Here is a 23,579-nt window from a genome sequence, read left to right on the forward strand (position 1 = left end):
AAAAAATAGAAAATTGAGAAATCGCACCAGTTTTAAAGCCAAAAATCCAACAGATCTGAACTGCTCCTTAGCGTTCTGTGATATATTTATCCCTGCCCACATTCAAGATCCCACACTAAACAGAGGATCGATGACGTTTCCACCATTATCACATCCATTTTATTCCCACAAGCTAAGAATAACAACCAAAGCCGCCTCAAGAATGGCACTGAAAAATGTGTTGCAAAATGTTTTTATTGTATGACAGGATGGTACTTACAGGAGGACGTTCACTTCAGCACAGTAAAAGTGCTGAGAAGAAAGTGCTCTGCCACATATAAAAAAAGAATGCAAAATTGTGAAATCAGTTATTTCAAGGATTTGTATTGCACTTGTGCATACCTTACATGTAATAGATTTCAGATGGGAGGCCATTACTAAAATGTTTTTTTTAAAAACACACACAGAATGACAGGATCAGGGGCTGTTAGAAAATCAAGCAGAATTCAGCTAAATTACATGGCAGAAAAGAAATATGTGGGCCATGTGCATAAAATGTAAAGTCACCTTAATGTAAACACCGAGGAAGGACAAACCTAAAGAAAATGAGAAACCAGGAGAGGACAACACACGGAATGAATAGGAAGCCTTCTGAACGTAGCTGTTCACCTCAAAATCCTAGCATCTCACGGAACAGAGAAATTGCTCTTTTTTATGCTGTCACGGGAATGAGAAAGGCAGGTACAAGCAAAAGGTAGATGAGGAAACAAGGTAACAAAATGGCAGTAGACATTTCAAGAGACCACACGGTTAGAAAAAATAAGCACGCGAGTGGTGCGTGCGTGAAACCAAGCCCGGGAGTTGTGTGCGAAAGTGAAAGTGATCGCGATCACGATGCACTTAATGACCCGTGACAGGAGGAAAGACAGATGGCGGCTGCGTGCGTGCACGCGCACATGCACGCAAGCTTCAGGCCACCAAAAGCCTGTGGCAGCACTGTGAAAACCCGCTTACAAAATGTCTCTCCGAGCACCGCATGCGCTGGCTCAGGCGAGACCTAAAAATAGATTTATGAGCTGGATCGCCAGAGTTCTTGTATGCAGTATTGTCTCACTCACCATGTGCCCAAAAACGGCTCTACTCTCAAAACATTGTCAAAAAACCGAGATGGAGACTCCTTTATAGGAGATGCCCCTTCTCGTGGGATAATTGCCTCTCTTGCTCTGTCTGAAACAACACAAATTCAACAAGCATTGGCATAGCCAATAGGTCTCGCCTTTGGGACCTTATAAGTGTTTAGCCATGCAACACTTGATGTTGTTGCACCAAGGATATTGTGCTGGATAACTAAACACGTATAAGGTCCCAAAGGCGAGACCTATTGGCTATGCCAATGCTTGTTTTTGAAGTGTGATCTGTCTTTTTATTGTTTAGATGTAGAATACCCCCCTGCATTAAAATGGAGGAAGAAGAGCACACCCAAACACCCATCAGAAAAATAGAAATTCTCCTGTGAGCTGAGTCTAGATGTGACTGACATTGTCTCAAAATAATGGCAGAATATTCCTGAGAAAAAAAAGCTTACTGAAAACACCAGACAGTCCCAGTGTACAGAGGACAGTCCCGGCATCCAGATGCTTTTTACATTTTTAAATACATTTCCTGGCTTTTCAGACAAAGGTCAAGTGATTCTGCAAAGCAGATCTGAAGTGTATGTTCACCTTTTCATCTGTTTCTTTCGGCTGAATGCTTCAAGCAGAGGCGACCCTGAGAAGGAAAGAGGCAGAAGGTCTCAGAGTGGAGTTCCTGCCATAGCTAATGTTTCATAAACGTAGCCTTGTAAATGTGTACCTATAAATATATATATATACAAACAATTACAAGGATATAGTCACACATTTACAAGGCTACACGCAAAAAAAAGGCGCCAGTCCTTTTTTTATGTCTAGCCTGTTCCTATTTTCGCTACTTAAAATCTGCTCACCCTAGTATAAAACGACATAGGCAAACCATTAAAGTGGAGGCTCTGACTAATGCCTGTAATTTGTGTGTAAATAGGCCTGTGCGTGGGGCACACGTGTTTCTTTTCTGTTTCAGTCGTAGCCCCCTCGTCAGCCCCTTTAACTCACTGGATGGCTCCCAAATTTGGCCTTGACTGGTTAAAGCGGCACGTCTGCTAGTCTCCATCTCAGTGCCAACCACACAAACAACTGTTAAAACATTCGATGCCTGCGGCCGGCTGGGCAGGGTGAGGGGGTGATGCTGCTGCAGTGCGTGCGAGGGGACACCGTCCCTACGCCGAGATGTGCATCATGCCGCGAGCTCACCTTGCTGTCTCTCTCCCGTGCTGCGACCTAACAAAGCTATTTTGAAAGTGACCCCCGCAGCCTCGACAGACTGAAATAGAGAGTGGGAGAGCGCGAGGAGGGAGCAGCTGTTTGGAACCATGACTGAAGACGACGGATTCTGTAGTGGTGGAGGGTCAAGTCAGATTGAGAGATGGAAAAAAGGTCAGCGAATTGGGACACTGCGCTCCTTCTTGGCAACTTTGTTTACTGGGTTTTGTAGAGTTTTGCGGACGGAGCAGACCGAGCCTGTGTAACAGATATGCTGTTTTAGTTCTTGCTTACAGTGGAAGCGTAGATGGATGTTCTTCAGGAAGCTCTCCCCAGTAGCAGGTATGTGCATGCTGTGTGGTGGCGGTGGCACTGCGCATGCGTGCTGGGCTATATTTGCTTCAACTCTACTTTTAATCGGCATAAAAAACAAGGAAAAAACGCACACAAAAAAAAGCGCTCGCCAGTCAGCCACTGTTTATTTTTGCATCACGCTGTCACTTTAAGCGCGATTCAAAAATAAACATGCGGCCTGCTTTCCTTCTACCATGAAAGGTTTCTTGTCTTTATGGGGCCTTGTGTTTGAAACACATGGCCCCATAAAGATAAAAAAGCTTTTACCAAACACGTAAGGCAACCGAGCCAGTCCAACTGGGACGGCTCTTGTTTTCCAATGGCTGGCCACCATTTAGCATAAACGGTGACGCCAGCCAATGGAAAAGAGGGGCGGGGCTTAAACCCCGCTAGTGAAAGCTTCTCTAAATCATTAAATCTCGCCAGCGAGACTGCGCATGTCTGCGCAGTCTACGCCAGGTGAGACCTAAAAATGGGATGTTTTCACAATTGGATGCCGAAAAAAACTTAAATGGTATTAATGAACAAGTTACTTACATTCGGTAAAACCTTATCTGGTAAGGGCAGGATCTAGCCACAGATTCCTTACTTTAGAATCCTCTCCCAGGCTCAAGACTGGATCCGGAAACTTTTTCATCAGCACATACGCGCGTCAGAAGGGGGGCGCCGCGTGATTATGTCGTTACTGAGTCTTGCGGTGTACAGAGTCCATATAACCCCTTCGCCAACAAGCTGTCGTCAGTTTCTTATGCGACAATGTTCAGCGCGCAAAATGTGGAGCCACATATAGAAACTGCCTATTGAAAGGGTGTGCTAAATTGAAAGACACAATTGTCTAAAAAATAAGCACTGAATGTGGATATAATAATGAAAACATCAAGATGAAAGAGGACTCATTCTGAATAAACACTGAGTACTTTGGGCAGTATGTGAAGTTTCATAATGAAAGTATAAAGACCAAAGAGGACTCAGTTCGCAGGGCAGGAAGAATGGGAGGGGCGTAATAAATCTGTGGCTAGATCCTGTCTCTACCACATAAGGCCTTACCAAAGGTAAGTATCTTGTTCATATGATAGAGACAATCAGCCGCAGATTCCTTACTTTAGGATCAAATACAAAAGCATACCATCCCCGGAAGAGGGGCTGTGAACTGAGACCACTAAAAGCCGCTACCTATAACAAAACCGGTCTAGAACCAGACAAACCGTAATAATGCAGGTGAGCAATAACATACTGTACAAGTTGAAAAACCTGTGGAAGAAGCACAGATAAGGAAAGTCACAGGATATTGAAGAAGCATGGGAATAAAATGATCCATGTTAGTGGGACAACTGTGTGTCTTTTATTTAGAGATCATCTTCAGGACATAGCATGTTTGTGCAATCCGAATTCCAGAACCGAAGGGACAGTCGCCTGATGGGTAGATGTAACTGAATTGAGGATATCTAATCGTCGAGCGCTGCGGCTGTCATGAGCCTGTTTGTATTGTGAACCTAGACGGGGCGTGGGTATCAAGAGCGTGGGAACTGACGAAAACACTGGGTGTCAGTGCATAATTGGAAAATCTCCAGATCTAGTTTGACGCCTGTGTCATATTCAAAAGGTGAGGAATCCGCAGTTTGAAGTATGCATTACAGCATATGCTTGTAGAAGACCCGAACATCACCATGCCGTGAAAAATTAAACAGTCAATGATGGCCTCAATAAACAGCACTTTCTAGTCAAGGGCAAAATTTCTCTCACACAAATTCAGTCAGTCACGATTGGTATCTGCATCCTCATGATCATCTAAATCCTCAACAGCAAGACCATTTCTGCATTAAAACTCACATCAACAATATACAAATACCCAAAAGATAGCTCATGCTTATTTGTGGTGAGCTCATCAACGAGGCAAACTTTCAACTATGATTTCACCTATGCAAGTAATTTCAACCTCTGCTGGCAGCCTCCAACTGCACAGAAGTCTGTTGCAGGACCATGGCAATCCTATACAACATTAGTGAACTCAGTACCAGGCCTCTAATGTTGCTTAATCTGATATACAACTGAGTACCAGTCCATCCTCTACAATAGATTCTGGAATATAAAGTGTAAAAGAGCCCTAGGGAAAATTATGTACAAGAAAGTGTATTAAGAGGACTCTTCCCCCAAATACTGATGGTTTTTGGTAACTTTCAGCGAACTACAAAAAGGGCCCTCAATGAAATTCCAGTTGCCCCTGGCATCCAAACAAAGGAAAGTCAATCTCCATCCTAAACTTTTTGTGGGATTAGGGGAAGACACAAGCAACCTTATTGGTTATAATAGCCAGTCTACAGTGCTCTTCACTGAGCTCCTGCAGCATGCTTCACAAACCGAAACAAATCGGTGACGTTACATCTGATGGCAGAGTTGCAGCTGGGGCCTTGTGGTACCATCTGGCAGTACTGGAGAGTCATTGGTGAGGAAAACGTTTTCTTCGATGAGTCTGAAGTCACGAAGAAGTATTTATATGGTGAGGAATCTGCAGTGATATATACTCACCAGAATATGGTCTTATTTAACAGTTACAGTGCTGTTACTAGGCTAAATGCACTGTCTTACTTTGAAGAAAGGATAGTCAAACAATTCATTGGCAATTTATTATTCCTCTCATTCGAACAATCTACTTTAAGTAAAGAATTTAAGTCACTTCAGTTTTAATAAAACAATAAATAGACTTCATTCAAAATGCCTATACTAGGAGCGTGGCTTAGCCGACACGCAAGATGGTGCCCTGAATCCCGAGCTCCGCGGCACCGGAGCATTCACGGACCTCTTGCTGTGCCTGTAGGAGGTGCAGATGGTAGTCCTTAGCAGAAAAGGATAGCGGAAGTTGCAGTGACACCCACCCTGACGGTAATTTTCTTTGTGACAGGAGCACTCTTTGCTCAGTTTTGCCTTTGCAGCCGTTTTATTTCTGAAACGGCTGCCATTTTGAGAACTTGGAACTCTGCGGCTGCTCTTCACAGGATTTTCCATGGACACCTTGCGACGTCTAGACGAGGTGCAGACAGCAACCCTTGGCAGGAAAGGATGGCAAAGATCGTTGTGGCGCCCTGCTGGTAATTTTCTTCGGAATGCAAGCAATTTATGCCTGGTTTTGCAGTTGCGGCCCTTTAGCCTGAAGCGGTCGCCATTTTGAGAAGCTGTGACTTTACCGCTGCACATCATTAGAAAAGCGGTATGAATTGACTATTTGTTTTTTTCTCACAATATTTTTTTCGCTTGGCAATCCCAGAACCTGGAAGACGTTTGTTAATAAGCAAAGAAAACCTTTCTATTTTTGGTTTGCCCTTTGCCTGATGCTTATGACCTTTTTACCCCATATTAAATATTAGTATTTTCTTCTATGGGCAGGTTAAAAAGCCCACAATTCGTATTTGTACCCAAAAAACAACTGCCTCTTTCCTCAGCAAGTTCTTCCAGTAAAGATAATTCACTGTTGAAAACGCTAACTTCCTCTGAAGAGATGGCTACTCCTGCAACATCACACAATTCCTCTTAGCAGTCCCCCTTGAGTAAATCTCAATCTCCTGACTCTTCTTCAAAACGAATGAAGTAAGATCCTCTGTCACCTGAGAAAACTACATCTTCAATCTCTCTAGAATTACTGTTGGGAGATTAGGGCACTGCGACCCTTTGTAGAGGAAACAAATAAGCGTATCCAAAACCTGGATGACAAGTGGACACTAATGCAAAATCGTGTCTCTATGGTGGAACAGCAGGTGGTGGACTTGCATGAAGGAACAGCTAAATTTCAGCTTTAGGAGAAGGAGGTTGGTCAACTCAAAAAACAAGCGGAAGATTGGGAAAAACAGAAATAGGAGGAATAACTTGTGCATTTATGGTCTTCCGGAGACGCTTGAGGGCGATGATCCTGTTTCCTGCATTACATCCTTCCTTCCAAAATGTTGGATATGTCTTCGACTAGTTCGCTTAATATTCAGAGGGCTCGTAGTTATTATACTTTTACTGCAATTTACGGATTTGATGCAGGTTCTTGCTGCTGCCAGGGCTAAGTGGGAGGTGTCCTGAATGGGACAGAGGATCTTCTTGTCTCAGGATGTCTTCAATACCACTGATGCCAGGAGAAAGGTCTTCGGCCTTCTTTAAAATCGTTGGGTGCGCTTTATGGTCTCTCTCATCCCTGCATCTTCAAAGTCACCTATCAAAACAAGACTTCCCCCTTTGAAGATCCAGCAGATCTTAATAAATATATACAATCTCATAGATCGCCGGATAATATGGATACGGGTGGTCCTTCCTCGTGTTGATTTCCCTTTTAAGAGCATTTTGACTACCCGTTCTTTGTGTCCGATAGCCTTTGTGTGCTGGATGTTGTAAGATGTGATAGATGTACTTATGCTTGTTCTTCGTCATGGTAGTTATTTGATGTTATAGTGAATTTAATTACGATGTCGGTCTTCTTTGCTATCATATTTGGCAAAATAACTTATTTTCTCCGCTTTCCCTTTTCGCAGATCCATTCTATTTGTCTGCACAGTGCATCAGTCTTCATCCATGTGTATTTCTGGATGTGGCGTAGACTCCCTCCTCACGGGTGTGTCATTTGTTTTTGTGTCGTCACCACCCCAGTTCCTTTTCTGTTCCCCTACAGATATGTTTTTTTCTTTTCTGTTGTCCTGTCTGGACTTATACTGTTCTCTCTCTTACTTTTTCGTCTCCCTTTCCTCTTCCCTCCTCCCTTTCCTTTTTGCTCTTTATCTTTCTCCCTGATTGTATTCCTAACTGTATTTTCTCCTCTTCATATTATTTGCTGAACTTTTTATATATGCCTCAATGCTCTCCAATACTATTTTCTTGATTGTGTATAATTCAGAGTAATCACATGGAATATTAAAGGATCTCCTAATCCGATTAAGCAACAGAGCATGTTATCCCATCTAGGTAAATCTAATCCAGATTTGGTTCTTCTTCAGGAAACTCACCTTACACAATCTGAAGCTTTGAAATTTAAGCAAGCTTGGGTTAGCTATGTGTTTGTTTCCCCATCAATGAATAAGAAGAATGGGGTTGTGCTAATGGTGAAAAAATCTCTTAATGTTCATATGGTTTCTCAACAAATAGATGACATAGGTAGGTGTAATATAGTAAATCTTATCATAGCCAACGTCCCACTCACTATTATGAATGTTTATGCCCCAACGCAACCTGATATTACTTTTTGGCCTATCATCGCACAAAAAAGTACACAATTCATGACTCATTTTTTTTTAGGAGGGGGCTGTAATCAAATAATGGACCCGTTTTTAGATAGGCGATCCTCAGTAAACTTTTCAGTCCATAAAATGCATAAACAATTTCACTCTACAATTCATAAGGGAGCCTTGGTGGACTCTTGGAGATTGTCTATTTCCAACTGCCCGGGAATATATTTCTTATTCTGCGTCTCATGGTTCACTTTCACGACTGGACAATATATTTCTCTCCAAGTCTCTTGCACAGCTTATCATACAGTCGCATATTTCCCCAATTGTACTCTGACCATGCTATGGTTATTACAGACATGGATTTGGTTACCCCCCATTCTCCTTTGCATTGCTGGAATTTTAACAACTATTTATTGCAAGATGCCCAATTTTCTAGTTCGTATATTGGCTTTGCTTCTGATTTCTTTTTGTTTAACCCCTTCGGTGCCACGCCCTTCTCCCCTCCTGTGCCGGGCGTTTCCCACGCGGGTGGGTTTCATGACGTGATAGTCTCGTCATGGGCACAGCGCGACCGTGCTCCATGACGAGACTATCTCGTCATGGGCACAGAAGAGGTTAATGATAATACAGAAATCTCTCCTTCCCTACTCTGGGATACATTCAAAGCCTCAGCACGTGATCTTATTTCCTTATGGAGATCAGCATTTAAAACTTTCTGCATATGCAGACGAAGGTCTTCTATTTATCTCTTCTCCTGAAGATTCGCTACCTTCTCAGTTACACAAAATTTCACTATTTTCTACTGTCTCTGGAAATAAAATCAATAAGGATAAAAAGGAAATTCTCCCACTAACTAAATACACTTTTAGTAGCTTTTACTCTTACTGGTTATCAATGGTCCACTTCTGCAAAAAACAAGTATTTGGGGATATGGTTCACAAATTCCATTCCAGATACGGTTAAGATCAATTTTACAGAACTTATTATTAAAATTGATAACATTATCTCCTCTTGGAACCCTTTATTTCTATCATGGTGGGGTTATTTAGACTCTATTAAAAGAATGATTTCACCCCCTATTATTATATCTTCTTTCTATGTTGACTGTACACATTCCTGAACATTTTTTTAAAAGAATTAACACATTACTCGTTACATTTCTTTGGAGAAATAAAAAACCAAGAGTAGCACTACTTACCTTACAAAGACCAAAATTGGCAGGAGGGGTTAATTTTCCTCATTATTATGGTTATCATAGAGCTTTTTCTTTACGTCAAGCAGCTCTTTGGACTCAGGATTCATCCTTTACTCCATTATGGCTAGATATTGAACATGCTTCTCTTTTCCCTTTCAGTTTCAAAGACGTTTGATCTCTGACTGCTTAGATGTCGTTTTTCATGTCCCTATTTTATGTAACACAATATCGATGCTCAAAATGACTTTTCTTCCACTCACTCTGGATATGACCTTATGTTTGAAAATGCTGATTTGGTACAAACTCTTTACTTAAGATAAATAATAGGCCCCTTTTTTGAAGCACCCGGAAGGGTGAAGGGTTAACGTGGTTGTCTCAATTTTCTCATAATGGCTCCCCTATCTCTTTTCCTCAATTTTGCCTCATCATTGCCCCAATCCTTTTATTCTCGCTTTTTACTATTGATCGCTTTTTACTATTGATTAATGTAATCCTTGATGTATATGCCTCTGTGAGAAGTTGGCCTGGTATATGCTGTCCACTAGTTATAGTGGGCACCTTGCACCAGTCCAAACGACCCTTATTAAGGATTAGGTTAAAGACAACCTTTATTGAAAGCTATCCTAGTAGTAGTTATGGAGAGCATCCTTCAGGCTAAGTTTCGAAGGAATGTAAAGCAGCTTGGTTTACCAGTTTATAACCTCCTGAATGACCAAATGAAAGGAGAACCACACAAGGTATATATGAAATATATGTATTTATTACTAAACACTCACTACTAACCTCTTTATGAGATTAGAGAACAAGGCACACAATATTACAGTACTAGAACGACAGTAAATAGCACAATGCACAGCGGGCTCCATGGGGAGACTGAACCATATACTAAGAAAGTGGTATAACAACCACAACTTGACTAGACACAGTGCCTAGAGCACGTAGAATCGCTGGGACCCCAATGAACCATCCAAGGTAGTGACACAGGGGACCCACGGGGGACGCTTGCAGTGTGAGAACACAGCTGCGAGCTCCGTACAACTCTATGGGAAAGTCACGGTTGGAAATTTAAAGTTTAAGGAAACGAAGGAGAGGACTTCAAGCAAACCCTTTGGAACATAGAAGATTCTAAGGCCAGCACCCTTGAAAGTACCGAGGTACCCGTGTTACCTATCCCAGGAGAGCCGGTGCATAGGGGTCAAGTGGTGTCAGAAACGCTTGTTGGTTTCAATGGCGTGATGCGAAAAAGTGCTGCTGCTGGGAAGATGAAAAGTATCCGGTGTGATCCATGCCTAGATCGGAGCTGAGAAGAACCTGAAAGCAGAGGGGACAGAGTCTGGGTCACTTCAGGGTGACCACGGGCTCGGTAGACGAATGCCCACCGATGTCGGATGTTTCAGGTACGAAGAGGTGAAGCTGGACTCTGCAGCCACGGGCACCAGGAGACAACGAGTGAAGTCCACAGGCGAGCTTTCCCATGAAGGATGTCGAGTGCAGGGGGGTCAGTGTCCGGATTAGAGACCAACAAGCCTTGGCAACTGCAACCCACGCGGTCAGAGAAAAGATGCTTCGGTGAGGACCAGCAAGGTCCTGGGGACCAGCAAGGTCCTGGGGACTCCAAGACATGGAAAGTCAGGGCATGTCTGGAGCAACCAGGAAAGCCCACTGAAAGTTAAAGTTCCCTTCTCAGGGACCCACAGGTTGACGGACCAGGGATCGCAAAGGGACCTCAAGAGGAATCACAAAATACCAGCCCATGGAACACTCGTGGAGTGTAGGCCAGTAATCTTCGGTGGAAACACTGCTTGAGGTCTGGACTACAAGTAGCCCAAAGTACAGCCTCAGAGATTGGCAAAAAGCACATGCTGCTGCAAATATGCACGGTGTTCAGAAGTACGGGTTGCACGATCCCCACGAGGGCTGTGGGTTTGCTAAGAGCACTAGTCGACCTCGGGGAAGCTTGGAAACCCACCTCCTGTGTTGCAAAAATCTTCGGAGTCCTTCAGGAGCTGCGTAGATGCAAACCGGTCAGATGCGTTCCAGGTGCCTGCCTTGCAGGGGAGTAACTCCTTTACTCCAAGGGAGATTCTTCGGTCACCCAACATAGTGTAGATAGTTGAAGTACTTGGTTTCTGTAGCAGAGTTTCGTCCATATAAATCTAAAGTCCTGTAGCCAGGGGTTCCTACTTTATACCCAAGGAAGGGGTGGGACACACTCTGTGGACCCACCTATGGGAGGGTCAGGACAGATGGGTGGCTACACCCATGTCCATTGTCCAGTTTCGCGCCAGAGCAGGAGCAAATGGCTCCTACAACTGGTTTGACCTGGACTATGCACAGGGACATCAAATGTGGCTCCAGTGCAGACATCAAAGCACATTTGGAGTGCACCCACCCAGCCCCAATACAGCCTGTCTGGGAGGTGGTCACAACTCCCTGTGACAGGAAACCTATTGTCCAGCCTCCCCTGCCGGAGTTTCGTCCAGCAGCAGGAGGGCAACCGCGTGTCTGTGGCTGGCAGGATCCATCTTGTGATGCCAGGGTCGAGAAAGCTGGCACTGGGTGTCCCGGTGTTGTCATATTTCTCCCTCTAGTAGGGTGGAATCATACTTCCCACACCAGTTACTGGTGTGGAGGTATGATTCCAAGGTGTTTGACACCAAACACAACATGTTTCCATTCAGCCGTTTTAAAGTTAGCATTTATCGCGAGATTATAATGCACTTAAGAGTATATGGTTGGCTGCATCACAAACAACACCGGAATAGATGTTCCGAAGGCAGCAGAGGGGCTCTGCTCATGCAGGAGCACCCACTCACATAAAACCCATCACCCTGCCTTCAGGATTTATAAGGCCTGCCATAGAGGTGACTGATAGGTTTATATGTGCAGTGATATGGATAGATATAGCGAACCTATATCTAAGTAAGGGGTGCGTACACCACCTTACACAGGCTGTTGTAGCAGACCTGTTGTGTCATTTTGAATGGTCTACCAGGGGTGGCATAATACATGCTGCAGCCCCTGAGAGGCCTCTGGGGTACCTATGCCCTGGGTATACAGTATACCATATACTAGAGACTTATAAGGGTACCCCAGAATCCAATTTGGAGTGTACCTAAAGCACATGCACAACCAATTTAGGGAGAAAGCAAATAGACTGGGGTACTGATTAGCAGGATCCCAGTCAAACTAAGTCGAAAACAGTGAAACATCCGCAAAAAGTGGGGGAATTATAAGAAGCAGATACTACTCTCCTACAGCTTCTTAACAGAATTCCTCGAAGAAGATTCACGTCTCTTCTGACATCACGGAATTTTTCAAAACTGGCTCTAGGGCTTCGGCTATTTATAAATATTTCTCCCTCCCTGACTCCTCTAGAACCAAATCAAAGCCTGAACATTTATAGGAGAGAGATCTGGGAGTTTCTTGGACTAGCTCTTTTTGGAATAAGGTATGGGCACGCACATATAAAATCTCACGGTCAGCTGGTATTACACAATCTCTATTTTTTTTTATCATCGCCTATATTTTACTCCTTAGCAATTCTCTAAATTCCAATCTAATAGTCCCGCTAAATGCTGGTCTTTTGATTTTCCTGATGCACACTTAATGCATATTTTATTTAATTGTCCCAATACCCGTAGTCTTTGGTACAAAGTTTGGGCTCAGATTTAGAGGATTTTTAATTCTGATATCCCTTAAATATTATCTCTTTTTGGGTGTACTGTCTAAATTGCTTATTCCATCTTTCCCTTAAAATGAATTATTAGATTATTAGCGATTGCCTTTCACCTGATTAGTTTGAATTGGAAAACATCAGATAAGTTATCCTATAAAATGTGGTGGGATTCGGTGAGTTCCCATCATGAGATAGATGCTATGTATGCTACACAATGTACATCTTTTCATAATGTGCTATTATTATGGTTACCTCTTAGTTCATATCTCAACAAAATTGGTAGTGATGATCCAATAATTTTGTCTGTATCTTCTGAGAATTTCCGTCCGCCATAAATTTTCTCTCTCTTTCCTTCTTTTATATTTAATTACATTTTCGGATATGTTAATAGGTATAATGTTTATTATTCGAGGTTATCTTGGAGGCAAATTGTTGTAACTGTTGCCAAATATTTATGATTCATCATATGATCTCTCCTTTGTCCTCCCTCCCTTCTCTTCCTGCCTTCCTTATTCTCCCCCATCTCATAAAATTATAAAGACTTTTATGGTTTTCTTATTGATATCTAATACTGCATATTCATTTCGGATTATTATTGTTGCTTCTTTGTATTGTTGATATGTAGTATATAATGAAATTAATAAAGTCTTTTAAACACAAAATGCCCATACTATTTCTGGGAATAAATCAAAATTAAAATTGTAAGAGATTTTTCTGCCTTTGTTAACAGTATCAAATACATTTCTGCCTCGTTTTTCCTCCTCTATTCCACTTCCATATCTGCATGGTAAAAGTAATTTTTGTCTGTAAAAATAAACAAAAAACATTGTGGCATATTCTGTGTACATGCATTTTCCAAAAGCTCTTCCAAGAAAAGAACATTTGTATTCTTCCAAGTTCAGTGTTGAAATACCTGTGAGTCCTAATTTTTCTTACACTTTAAAATTGCATTCTAATTCCATGGACACTTTGTGTCATTTTCTTTTTTTGTGTTGTTATATTACAGTTTCCTTGCTATGCTTTGAGGACTGTTAGAAATTCCTCCAATTCAGTTAAACATTACAGCACCTCTGCTTTAACAACATACCCACAAAAGCCTAGATAAATATATGTAGATTAGCAACCTAAATAGTTATGCAGCTAAGGTGTATGTCCCTCGTAAAAAGTAAGAGAAATGTGCATTTGAACTGGACCATTTATAAGCGTGCAAGTAAAGTTATTTCCATTTCTTCCAAAGAATACACAAGCTTAATTTCCCATTGCCACTAAATTGGCTTTTCCCTGGTTCCAACCATGTGTCCATAAAAATGAGTTGAGATCATATATAAGCAGAGTCAGTGGGGAACGGTGTACAAACCAAACAAATTGACACGTAGTCCAGTTAAAGGAAAGCAAAAGTGTGGGGAATTAGTCGTTAAAATTTACTCAACGCAAATTGATTTCCTTTAGTCATGACCAAATCTGACCACTTAAAATGTAATTATTGCTGGTGGATGCTATACTTCTCTGATGTTACAAACAACTTTAATTGATCAAATACCACAAACGATATCATGAACTATCAATGGTCTACCTCTGGATCAGGTTGTGGTTCTTTTCTGCACAACCTCACATGAAATATTCAAATTTGGATAAACAGCCTCGCTTGCTGAAAGAATGCTGTCTGCTGATCCACTTAACCCTCTTCTCCAAAGTATACACACTATGCCTGTATTAATTTAAACGTAATCAGTAAATCAAATAATTGTATTCATTATTCATTATTGCGCACTCACAATGCAAATACAGAGGCTTACCAAAAATTGAACTTACCTGAGTTTTAGACCCTGGGGTCATAGGCACACTGAAGGAGTTCAAGTCCCAGATGTATATCTCAGAATCACTGGCACCAGAAGCAAGAAGGTTACCCTAGAAAGAAATCTACAGTGTCAATGTTACAGCTACAGGACATAAATTCAAAGACAGTATTTAATAACACTTGTACGACAAAGTGTGGTATTAAAGGGTATATCAGAAATCTTTCTTGCTCAAGCAAACGGGAAAAGAAGATATAGTATCTTATGGAAACCATATATCGATCAATCTGTTCACATTGGACACGTTTTTTTCCAGAGCAAACAATCTTGTTCCTTTGACGGGCTTTACAATTTTGTAAACTAAATTAATCTTAATTTTACAACGAAAATTAATTTTACATTTGTTTAAAAAATTAAATACATTACAAAATAATTGGATAATGTCATGTTCTCAATCATACACTAAAGTTACATATTCATTAGCCACAGTTCCAAGCAGTTTACACTGAAGCACACAATATCTTTTTTAGCCCTCCACAACAAGCTATACCAGTCATTAAATGCTCATTCAAGTGTTGATGGCCTAAGCCTAAAACAAAGGCTTACAACAAATGAGCACGATTTTAACAGCCAGTATACCACACTGCACAGGCTGAAAACATTCCGCCCTTTTCCTTAAGACAAGGTGGATGGCCACGTTCCCCGCAGGGCGACAATAGTGGGGACAGCCTCATTGGCATTCCCCCCCTGCCCCAGAAAGGGGGGTGTTAGTATTCCTTCCATGCCTACTGGCCGGAAGAGGAGCAATCTCCGGCGGACACCGCCTCCCCCCAGGGACAACGCACTTCCTGGGCAGCGGGGGGTATATAGGAGGGACACTCACCTGGGCAACCCCTCTTTCCCTTCCAGCGTGCGGGCAGCAGACGGATTTCCACCCGCCCACCCATCAAGGAACTAGAACAAAACAAGCATGCAAGAACTACCAACAGCGTCGCAAGCAGAGTTACAGGGTGAGCTTTATGCAAAAAGGCCGAGCTATACCCCCCCCCCCCATCAGAGGAACGAGGGGGGCCGCCAAGAGAAAACGAGATCCTAAGGGGCCATAGGGGGCCATGAGAAGTACCCGACGGTGACCCCTTCATGCCTGAGTAACTGAAGGTGTATGAATTTGTCAATGTGTAGACTATGACCACAGTGTGTTGGTTTGTCATGAATAATTAATTACGGCTACCCTACGGTCACAACTTCACGTCCACCTGGTACGCCTGACTGGAGGAAGCATTGGATTGTACCAGTAGAGTGGTCAGCTGGTAGTGAAAGGAGTGTCTGGCAAGCAACGCTCATGGGAATGAAATATTGCAAGCTATCTTCTATTTAAATGCAATGTGAAGAGAATTGTAAGGATCACTTGTAAGCGAAAGCATCAAATAAACGGCAGCCTTTACTCTTTCAAACAAACCAGTGTGGTCTCCATTATTGAGGTGCGGGAGGGCCTCCGCCTCAGGGGTACCTTGGCTATGCATGTTTGACAATTAGTGCTACACCTGGCGCTACAGACACAGGAACAGAAAAGGCCATGAAAGAAGGCAGACTTCTCTGCAGCCGCTGATTCTCCCTAAGCCTGGCATAGCAGAGGGATCCGGAAGAGCTGCACAGAATTTCTGTCTACCTCCTTCCACGGCTCCAGTGACATTGAATAATGGGAGAAGGAAGAGGCTTGCTGTTTTCCCTCTCCTATTCCACTAAGCAATCCAAATATCCTGGAGTGGCATGTGAGAGGGAGAGTCAGCAGCTCTAGTTTAGGTCATGCAATTGTTCACTACACAAAGCCTATATCATTCAGTCAGTGGTAATAGCCAGCTGTTGCTCCACTGTCTTCAATTGAGCTGTAAGCATTCCAATGTTATTCTAATATGGTATTTATCCATTCAACAATGAACTAGAGATAATTGTAGGATTCGGAATAAACTGTTGAATTCCAAATCAATATCTTGCCTTACACACTACTCTCTGCTCTATTAATTGAAACACACAGCACTCAAAAAGGCTCTGTCGAAAATACTGACATTTTGCACGGCCATTAGCTCAGCTTCAGCTATAGTGGCAGCCCAAGCCAGTGCCAGAGCCTCAGCCAATTCCTATCAGACAGACATGCCAGCAGCACATCTGGGAAAGACTATATACTCTTTGTTTGTTCAAAACCCTATTTTGGATCAGTTCTGTTGACTTAAGGATGAAAATATCACTGACATTTTCTGCAAGTGTTTCACCCCCACATGTTTCACTTTCTTCTAAAGTTCCTCTTCAAGTTTTATTTTGTACAATTTGCGGGACACAAATCCCGAGCAGCCACTGCAGATCTGGTGTTGCTTACGACGACCTAGCAGCCTCCCTGCAATTGCGGAAACCATCCATTGGTCTCTCTCACCAGATATAATTGAGCGGGTAGCTACTTTTGACCACTTTGTACAAGCACTGGCTTGTTAAAGTAGTGTACTGTTAGGGGGTGAAGTAGTTGCACCAACACCAGATGCCTATAAAAATCCCTTTCTAAGTTAAAGACAGCATCATGGGGCAAATGGGTCCTGTCACGTTTGTTAGGCCTAATTAATGTGAACATTTGCAACCACTAAGTGCAGGTTTCGCTATAATGATTGCAAAATTAGACTATGTGTGCAATCTTTTTCAGCGCGTCTGTTGGTTTGCTAGCCCTCAGCTGATTGTCATCATCTTTCTGTATGAAACATTAAGTGCAAGATAGAATGTCTGCTGTGCACAGAAAAACAAGGACATGTCTTTACGGCCTGTGTAAGAAGAATAAACAAGATTTCTCTCCGCAGCACGCCCCTAGAGAATGCATGTCCTGTTGCCATAGGCAATGATCACCACTCTGCATTCTTGGAGGATAGCAAGAGATACTCTTCCCCTTAACACCTATGAAAAAATAATTTATCCTGCCGTAACCTGTTTAGTAGGATTTTCCAATCTTGTAAGTAGTGGCTAGACATATAAACCATTCCATCATTAGGAAGAACACCGGCATCAAAAAAGCCTCCATGGACCCTACTCTGGTACTAACAGAACATGAATCTGAGTAGTGCTAGTTTACTCTTGCCTTGGAACAAGCCGAAGGCTTCTGGGTCTTTGCTGACAGACACGCCTGTGTGGCAGTCCCCAATCAGCCCAAGGAGTCCAGCATGTAGAGAGTGCCAAGAAGCCGTCCGCCCAAGCCATCCATAGATGCAGACATAGTGACAACACAAGAGCAGGGCCTCCCAAAAGCAGTCTACCTTCAATTGCAGGTGATCTAAGTGGTTACTCTGCAGGATGAGCATACTTCCTTCCTTCACCACCCTTTATAACTATGTGGCCCCATAGCCTGTCTTTTTCTAGCAACAAGCTGTCCTGCACATTAGCACGATTTAAAAGACCCAAAGAAGGAAGCATGTAGTCCTATTATGTGCCTTCACTTGTCTGCATATACATCTCTACAAGACAGCAGTGTGTCCCACTTCTTTAGGAACGTGGTCCCATAACTGTTGTGCAACTGAACTGGAGTCACTCAGATCTCAAGGTCACAAGATAACTATATTTTGTGAGAATGAAAAACCACAGTTATAAATCCGAAGTTAAGCTATACTTCCCCCTATTCTGCTCTCCAAAACATGTTATTACACTGCTGAGTCACTCTATCATACCGTTAAAATTAAACAACGTTTCTATCATTAAAGCCAATTTTCGTGCTAGATAGCAAATGATTAAGTCTGACAAACTTGTTCTAAGATCATCTTTTGTTAGAAGAACTTAAGTCTTTCCTGTTCGTCCTCCCCCACCGCAACTTCATGTAGGCTTAGGAGCAGGGCCAGTCTGGCTATTCTTCCCCTGGAATTTAGCTAGTATGCTGAAGGCTAGAGGGGTGCTTAAAGAGCAAGATGAGCTGCCATGACCCAACCATATCCCCTATAGCCCCATTTTAGTCACAGTCTCCTGCAGTGTGAGGCTGGTCTAAATACTTTTGCTACTGCTGCTGGTTTAGAATGCCAACTTAAAGTCGAAGAGCAAACCTATGTTCTCATTTGTGGGTAACAGAGCAATCTCCCATTTGCTACTGCTTGATGGTCTCTACAATGGGAAGGCCCGAGGAAAAAAGGAAACAGATTTTGTGCCAGGGTTTGCACAATGGCAAGAAAAGAAGGTAACAGAATGAGAAATTTCGAGGGAACAGTTAGAATGATTTCTAGACATATCTACGACCCGGACGCCATTTTTAAACAGATTTGATGTGTCTGTTGCTTGCAAGTAATGTTATCGATGTAACAGACCTTTTAACAACATCAGGAGGACCCCAGGAATAATGAAGAAGCAAATTCTGAGTTTCTTCTGCTGAACACTTTAAAAATAAATTTAACAAACTGGTTTTGCTCAGGCTTAGTTCCACATTTTGAATTTGATAAGTCGAGAAAATGTAATTAACCAGATTTTTTTCAAATGACAAAAAATGAGAGAAACCAGATGGCTCAGTTGTGGAGCTGTCAAGGGCTTATAGAATACGAACTGGAATGAAAACCATGTGCTACTTCTCTCTATTTGCAAATGTAAAACTTAAAATAGAATTGCTCCCTTTTTAGGTCTCGCCTAGCGTTGCAGCGCATGCGCTGCTCGCTTTGCAAAGCATGCAGTAAATACTGTAGCATGGAAGATTTCTGGAAGCTCCGCCCATCTTTTTGATTGGCTTACATCCTAAATGCTGCCTTCTGATTGGTTTTAGGCTTGTTAGTACCTCCTCCTGACGGCCATGTTGTCATTTGTATCCTTCCCTGGCTACTGGCCCCATTACTCCAACACTATTTTCTGGCCTGTGTCCCCCCGCAATTTGTAACTTTTTGAACCCCCTCATCTCCCCACTCCCGTTTGTGCCTTCTTAAACGCCTACACTCCCATTTCTAATGCAATACGTCTTGCGCAAATGTGAGTCGTATTGCATTGCAAATACTTGTTTTAAAGTAGTGCGCAGTCATTTACATGCAGGCCCGACGAAGCCGTAGTGTACCGGAAGTGACATCCCTGGGGTGCACCGGGAAAGAACCCTTGGTTGTTCCAGAAGTCTTGTTTTATCATCGGAAGTCCTCGCATAATGAGCGATTTGGATGCCTCTTGAGTGCGCCCTACTCAGCCTGGATTAGCCCCGTGATGGTGGTGCAACGCCAAGGAGAAGTCCGGTGGTAGCCCCACCCCTTCCCTGAAGCGCGAGGGCTCCGATCTGGAAGACACCGCTGCTGTGCTGGCAGAGACAGTACCTGTTCTGCTTTTGGGCCATCCCGAGGCCCCGACAACCCAGGAAGCTTCAGAGGAACGAGTGCCTCTCTGGTGGGCGGGGCTTGGTGAGTCGAGCCGTGCTGCCTGTCCCCTGTCTACCTCGGCTAAGGCCATATGGCTGAGTTCAGGGGTCCTGTTTAAAAAGGAGACTTTACTCCGTGCTGCACCCGAACCCGCCTGAGACCAGAAGAGGTCTCCAATGCAGGGACTGCTTGTCCCTTTCCTGTGTGGGGTGATCGTGCTGCTGCGGGAGCCGCATGGAGCCTGACAGCGGCCCCAACACGTTAACCCTGCAACTACAGAGAGAAAGCCACCAGGAGAAGGGAAAGCCGCGGCCGATGCAGCCCCGCCCAGCAGGACGCCACTGAGAGCCGTGAGGTAGTGGCGATGCGCCATAGTGGGAGGAATGGTCCCGCTTCTCCTCGCCATGCTGTCAGGTACTGTCCCTCTGCCTCCTCCTGTTCTTCTCTGGTAACTCCTCAGGTCAAAGTCCTGAGCATATCACCGACACCGTTTGGCCCACGTTGCTTGCTCACAACGGAGGGCCCTGCCAGTCATAGTCACCGTGTGGAGAGTTTTCTGTTCATAATGCCTGTAGTGCCCTAACTGTGATATCAGGTTAAATGCCCAGTTGGCAAGGTGGTTGTGGCCAAACCAATGCAGCATACTTTATGTGTTGGAGGGTATTTTACGCATTTTGGGGACCAGTGCCTCGTGACACAAGTGAGTTGGGTGAGGGTAGCCTGAGGTGTTTTGACTGGTTTCCAAATGATTATAACCTCATGTGAATCAACGTTACCAGCGCCAAGTGCCGCAAGGCTGTATGTGGTCTACAATCTATTCTGTGTGAGGTGATCACCGGCACAGTGATTCAGCCTGTGTGTGTCACAGGCCCTGAATGACAAGCGCCTAGTGGCGCACTGATTTATGTTATGCCTATGGTCTTGTAGAAGGTGGGCAGGAGGAATTTATGACATATGCCCACTAATAAGGTCTGTTACATGCCGTTCTGTTGGTAATGATGCCATCCTATACGGGTTGATTACTTTATGAGTATTTAATTTTGGGGCATGGACACTAATAGTGTGAGCTCTGTGTGTGTGTGTGCTTTATATGTGTGATTATGTGTAAGCTCTAGACATGTGGTGTGTTGACAGTGTGTACAGTGTGATTATATGCATGTGAGTGCATACTGCATAGTATGTGGATATGTTTCGGTGCGTGAGGTGTCTGTATGTATACTGTGTGGTATGTAGTTGAGTGTGCATCATTTGTTAGAAAAGTTGCTTTTTTTGTGAGAGTTAAACAGAATGATTCGTCAAAAAGCGAACCATGTGAAATATAATGTTTTTTTGCTGTTGAACAGCACAGTTAACTTGATTTTTAAAAATCCTCCTGCATCCACTCTGCAGACAAACAAGACAAGTATTTGTAAGGCAATAGATCTCACATTTATGAGAGTTTGTGCTATTGACATTTTAACTGACAATGCCTTTTATTTATATGCTGTTCTTAAAACAGATAAATAACAGCCATTGTCATTTACAGTGCCAATAGCTTAAACTCTCGCAAAAGCGAGGCCTAACGCATTGCAAATGCTTGTTTAAGGAATCGTCTACACGACAGTTTAAGCTGTTTACAGGCAAGAGCGTCTTATTTGCCATACCTTAAAGGCCCATTGGGTTTAGAGCCAGCCCACTTCTTACAATGGTTTGGCGTTCTTGTCACAATCATCTGCTTGCTTCTTACACATGGCTTTCCTTACTCGTCTTGGATTTCTATCTTTCCTCAGCCTATTTACCATTCATTTGACTGGTTGACTTGTATTTTTCCAGTACTCTCATTCAGTGAACTTCTTTCTTTTTAACACTCTGTGAAAGTAAGTGTTTTCCATCTCTTTCTCTAGTGTGCTGTGCCCCCCACAAACATTGCCCCCCACACCAAGTCTATGTTGCTCCCTTATCCCTCTCCACAAGCTTGCACATTGCTTTCCCCCAGCTTTTATGTTTTTTAATGGCTGTCTGGTCCCAGCCTTTATTTTAGGTCTCGCCTGGGCAGCACGTGCTTACTCTATTCAAGACACGCTGTATTTGCAATATGGGCTTGAAAAAACTCCCATGTTTTTCGTTGGATCCTCTTGCTGACCTTTAGAAATGCTGGCTTTTAATTGGTGAATACACTTTGTAGTACCACCTTTTGGAATTGTGTAGCTTCCTATCAGGACTGCCCCTCTTACATGTGTTCTTACATGTCAAGTTATTTATACTTAGAGTGAACCCTTTTTTAGGTCTCGCCTGACCCAGCGCATGCGCTGGTCTGGCGAGACTTATTGAGAGGGCTCCAAAAAGTGCTACCAGGCCAGCCTAGAGCCACAGTGCATGTGCGCGGGTGCGCGCGCCGCGCTTTACCGCCATTACTTTCGGTTTCGTGGCCGCTTTGATGTTTGATCGTGATCACTTTCACTTTCGCGGCCACAGGGCTGCTTTGCATAGCCAATAGGTCTCGTTTTTGGGACCTTATAAGTATTTAGTTATGCAACTGTTGCATGGCTAAACACTTATAAGGTCCCAAAGGCGAGACCTATTGGCTATGCCAATGCTCGTTTTAATTGCCCTGCCTCTTTGCTCGTTAACTGTTCTGTTCACTTGTGCAAGTAAACTCCTGTCGCTTCATTTGCTTGTTATCTCTTAATCTCCCAGTGCCTCCCCCTCACACAACACTGCTTGCAGTCCCCACCACCCCTCCTAGGTCACTGCGGTTTTGCTAGATTTGTTGGGGAAAACTGCACATAATTTGCAGTGCTTAATTTGACTTTGCCTAATCTCCCTTTGCTGTCTACCCCCACTGTCTGCACCGAACGAGATCGCTGCAATTAATTCTAATGTTATTTTACATTAGTTGCTCGGGGGAAATTAAATCATCAGCCAGACACCAGACTCAAACTCGGTTCCCTGTCTTCTCAGTCGGCAGCTCTCATCGCTGCGTCACGTTTCCCTTGCCATGTTGCAGGGTGTAGTACCATATGTGGTCAAAAGAGGTCCCAGGGGACACCTAGTGACAACCTGTGGTGCTGCACTCTCACAACACTGCTTTATATTTCTCTTTTTGGAATGCTCTTCCAGGAATATTTCGAAACAATGCTTTTCTGTCTAAATTCTACAACCAGATCAAGGGTTTTCTGTTCCCAAGTTTGTAAGATCTAGATGTTGAGCTCTTCATCAGTATCGTGCAATCGCTTGGTGTCTGAGCACTTTACAAAAACACAATAAACACTCTAACCGAAAAAGCGGTTTATAAAATGAGCACCAATGGATAATAGTCTAAACCTTTACATTACTGAGAAGACTAAAAAAAGTGGCAAACTGTACATGAAACACTATGCTATTATTATTGTGATTGAGTTAAGTGTGACAGCTCGAGGCTGGCTTCAGCTAATACAATAACTTGGTGACACACTGTCAGGAGCCATACAAAAAAGCACACAAGAAAAGCTGAACTGAAGACAACGGCAGAGAAAGGGAAGCGAAATCACAGCGCTCAGATCACGCCCTACATACTATTAGAGTATACATTGCTCTTCGGAGGGGCTTTCAACTGGACGCGCCTTCCAAAAACCCCCATCCTGTGCACTGCAGCTATTTACAAAAAATGTGAACAAATGCATGCAAAGCTACAACACAATTAGTACACATAGCCTTAGGATTCAAAAGGCAGCTTGGTTAGTTGTTG

General features: G+C 43.3%; 1 protein-coding gene across 2 annotated transcripts in view; it reads right to left on the reverse strand.

The window, feature by feature from the left end:
* The window catches only part of SEC31B (SEC31 homolog B, COPII component), a 1,155,786-nt gene that overhangs the window by 982,455 nt on the left and 149,752 nt on the right, over positions 1-23,579 (reverse strand). For both annotated transcript variants that reach the window (XM_085603885.1, XM_085603887.1), the window contains exon 5: positions 14,551-14,646. In XM_085603885.1, the coding sequence (XP_085460011.1) occupies positions 14,551-14,646 (96 nt within the window). The remainder of the gene's footprint in view (positions 1-14,550; positions 14,647-23,579) is intronic.

Source organism: Triturus cristatus, chromosome 1_2, assembly GCF_964204655.1.
Source record: "Triturus cristatus chromosome 1_2, aTriCri1.1, whole genome shotgun sequence".
Lineage (NCBI taxonomy): Eukaryota > Metazoa > Chordata > Amphibia > Caudata > Salamandridae > Triturus > Triturus cristatus.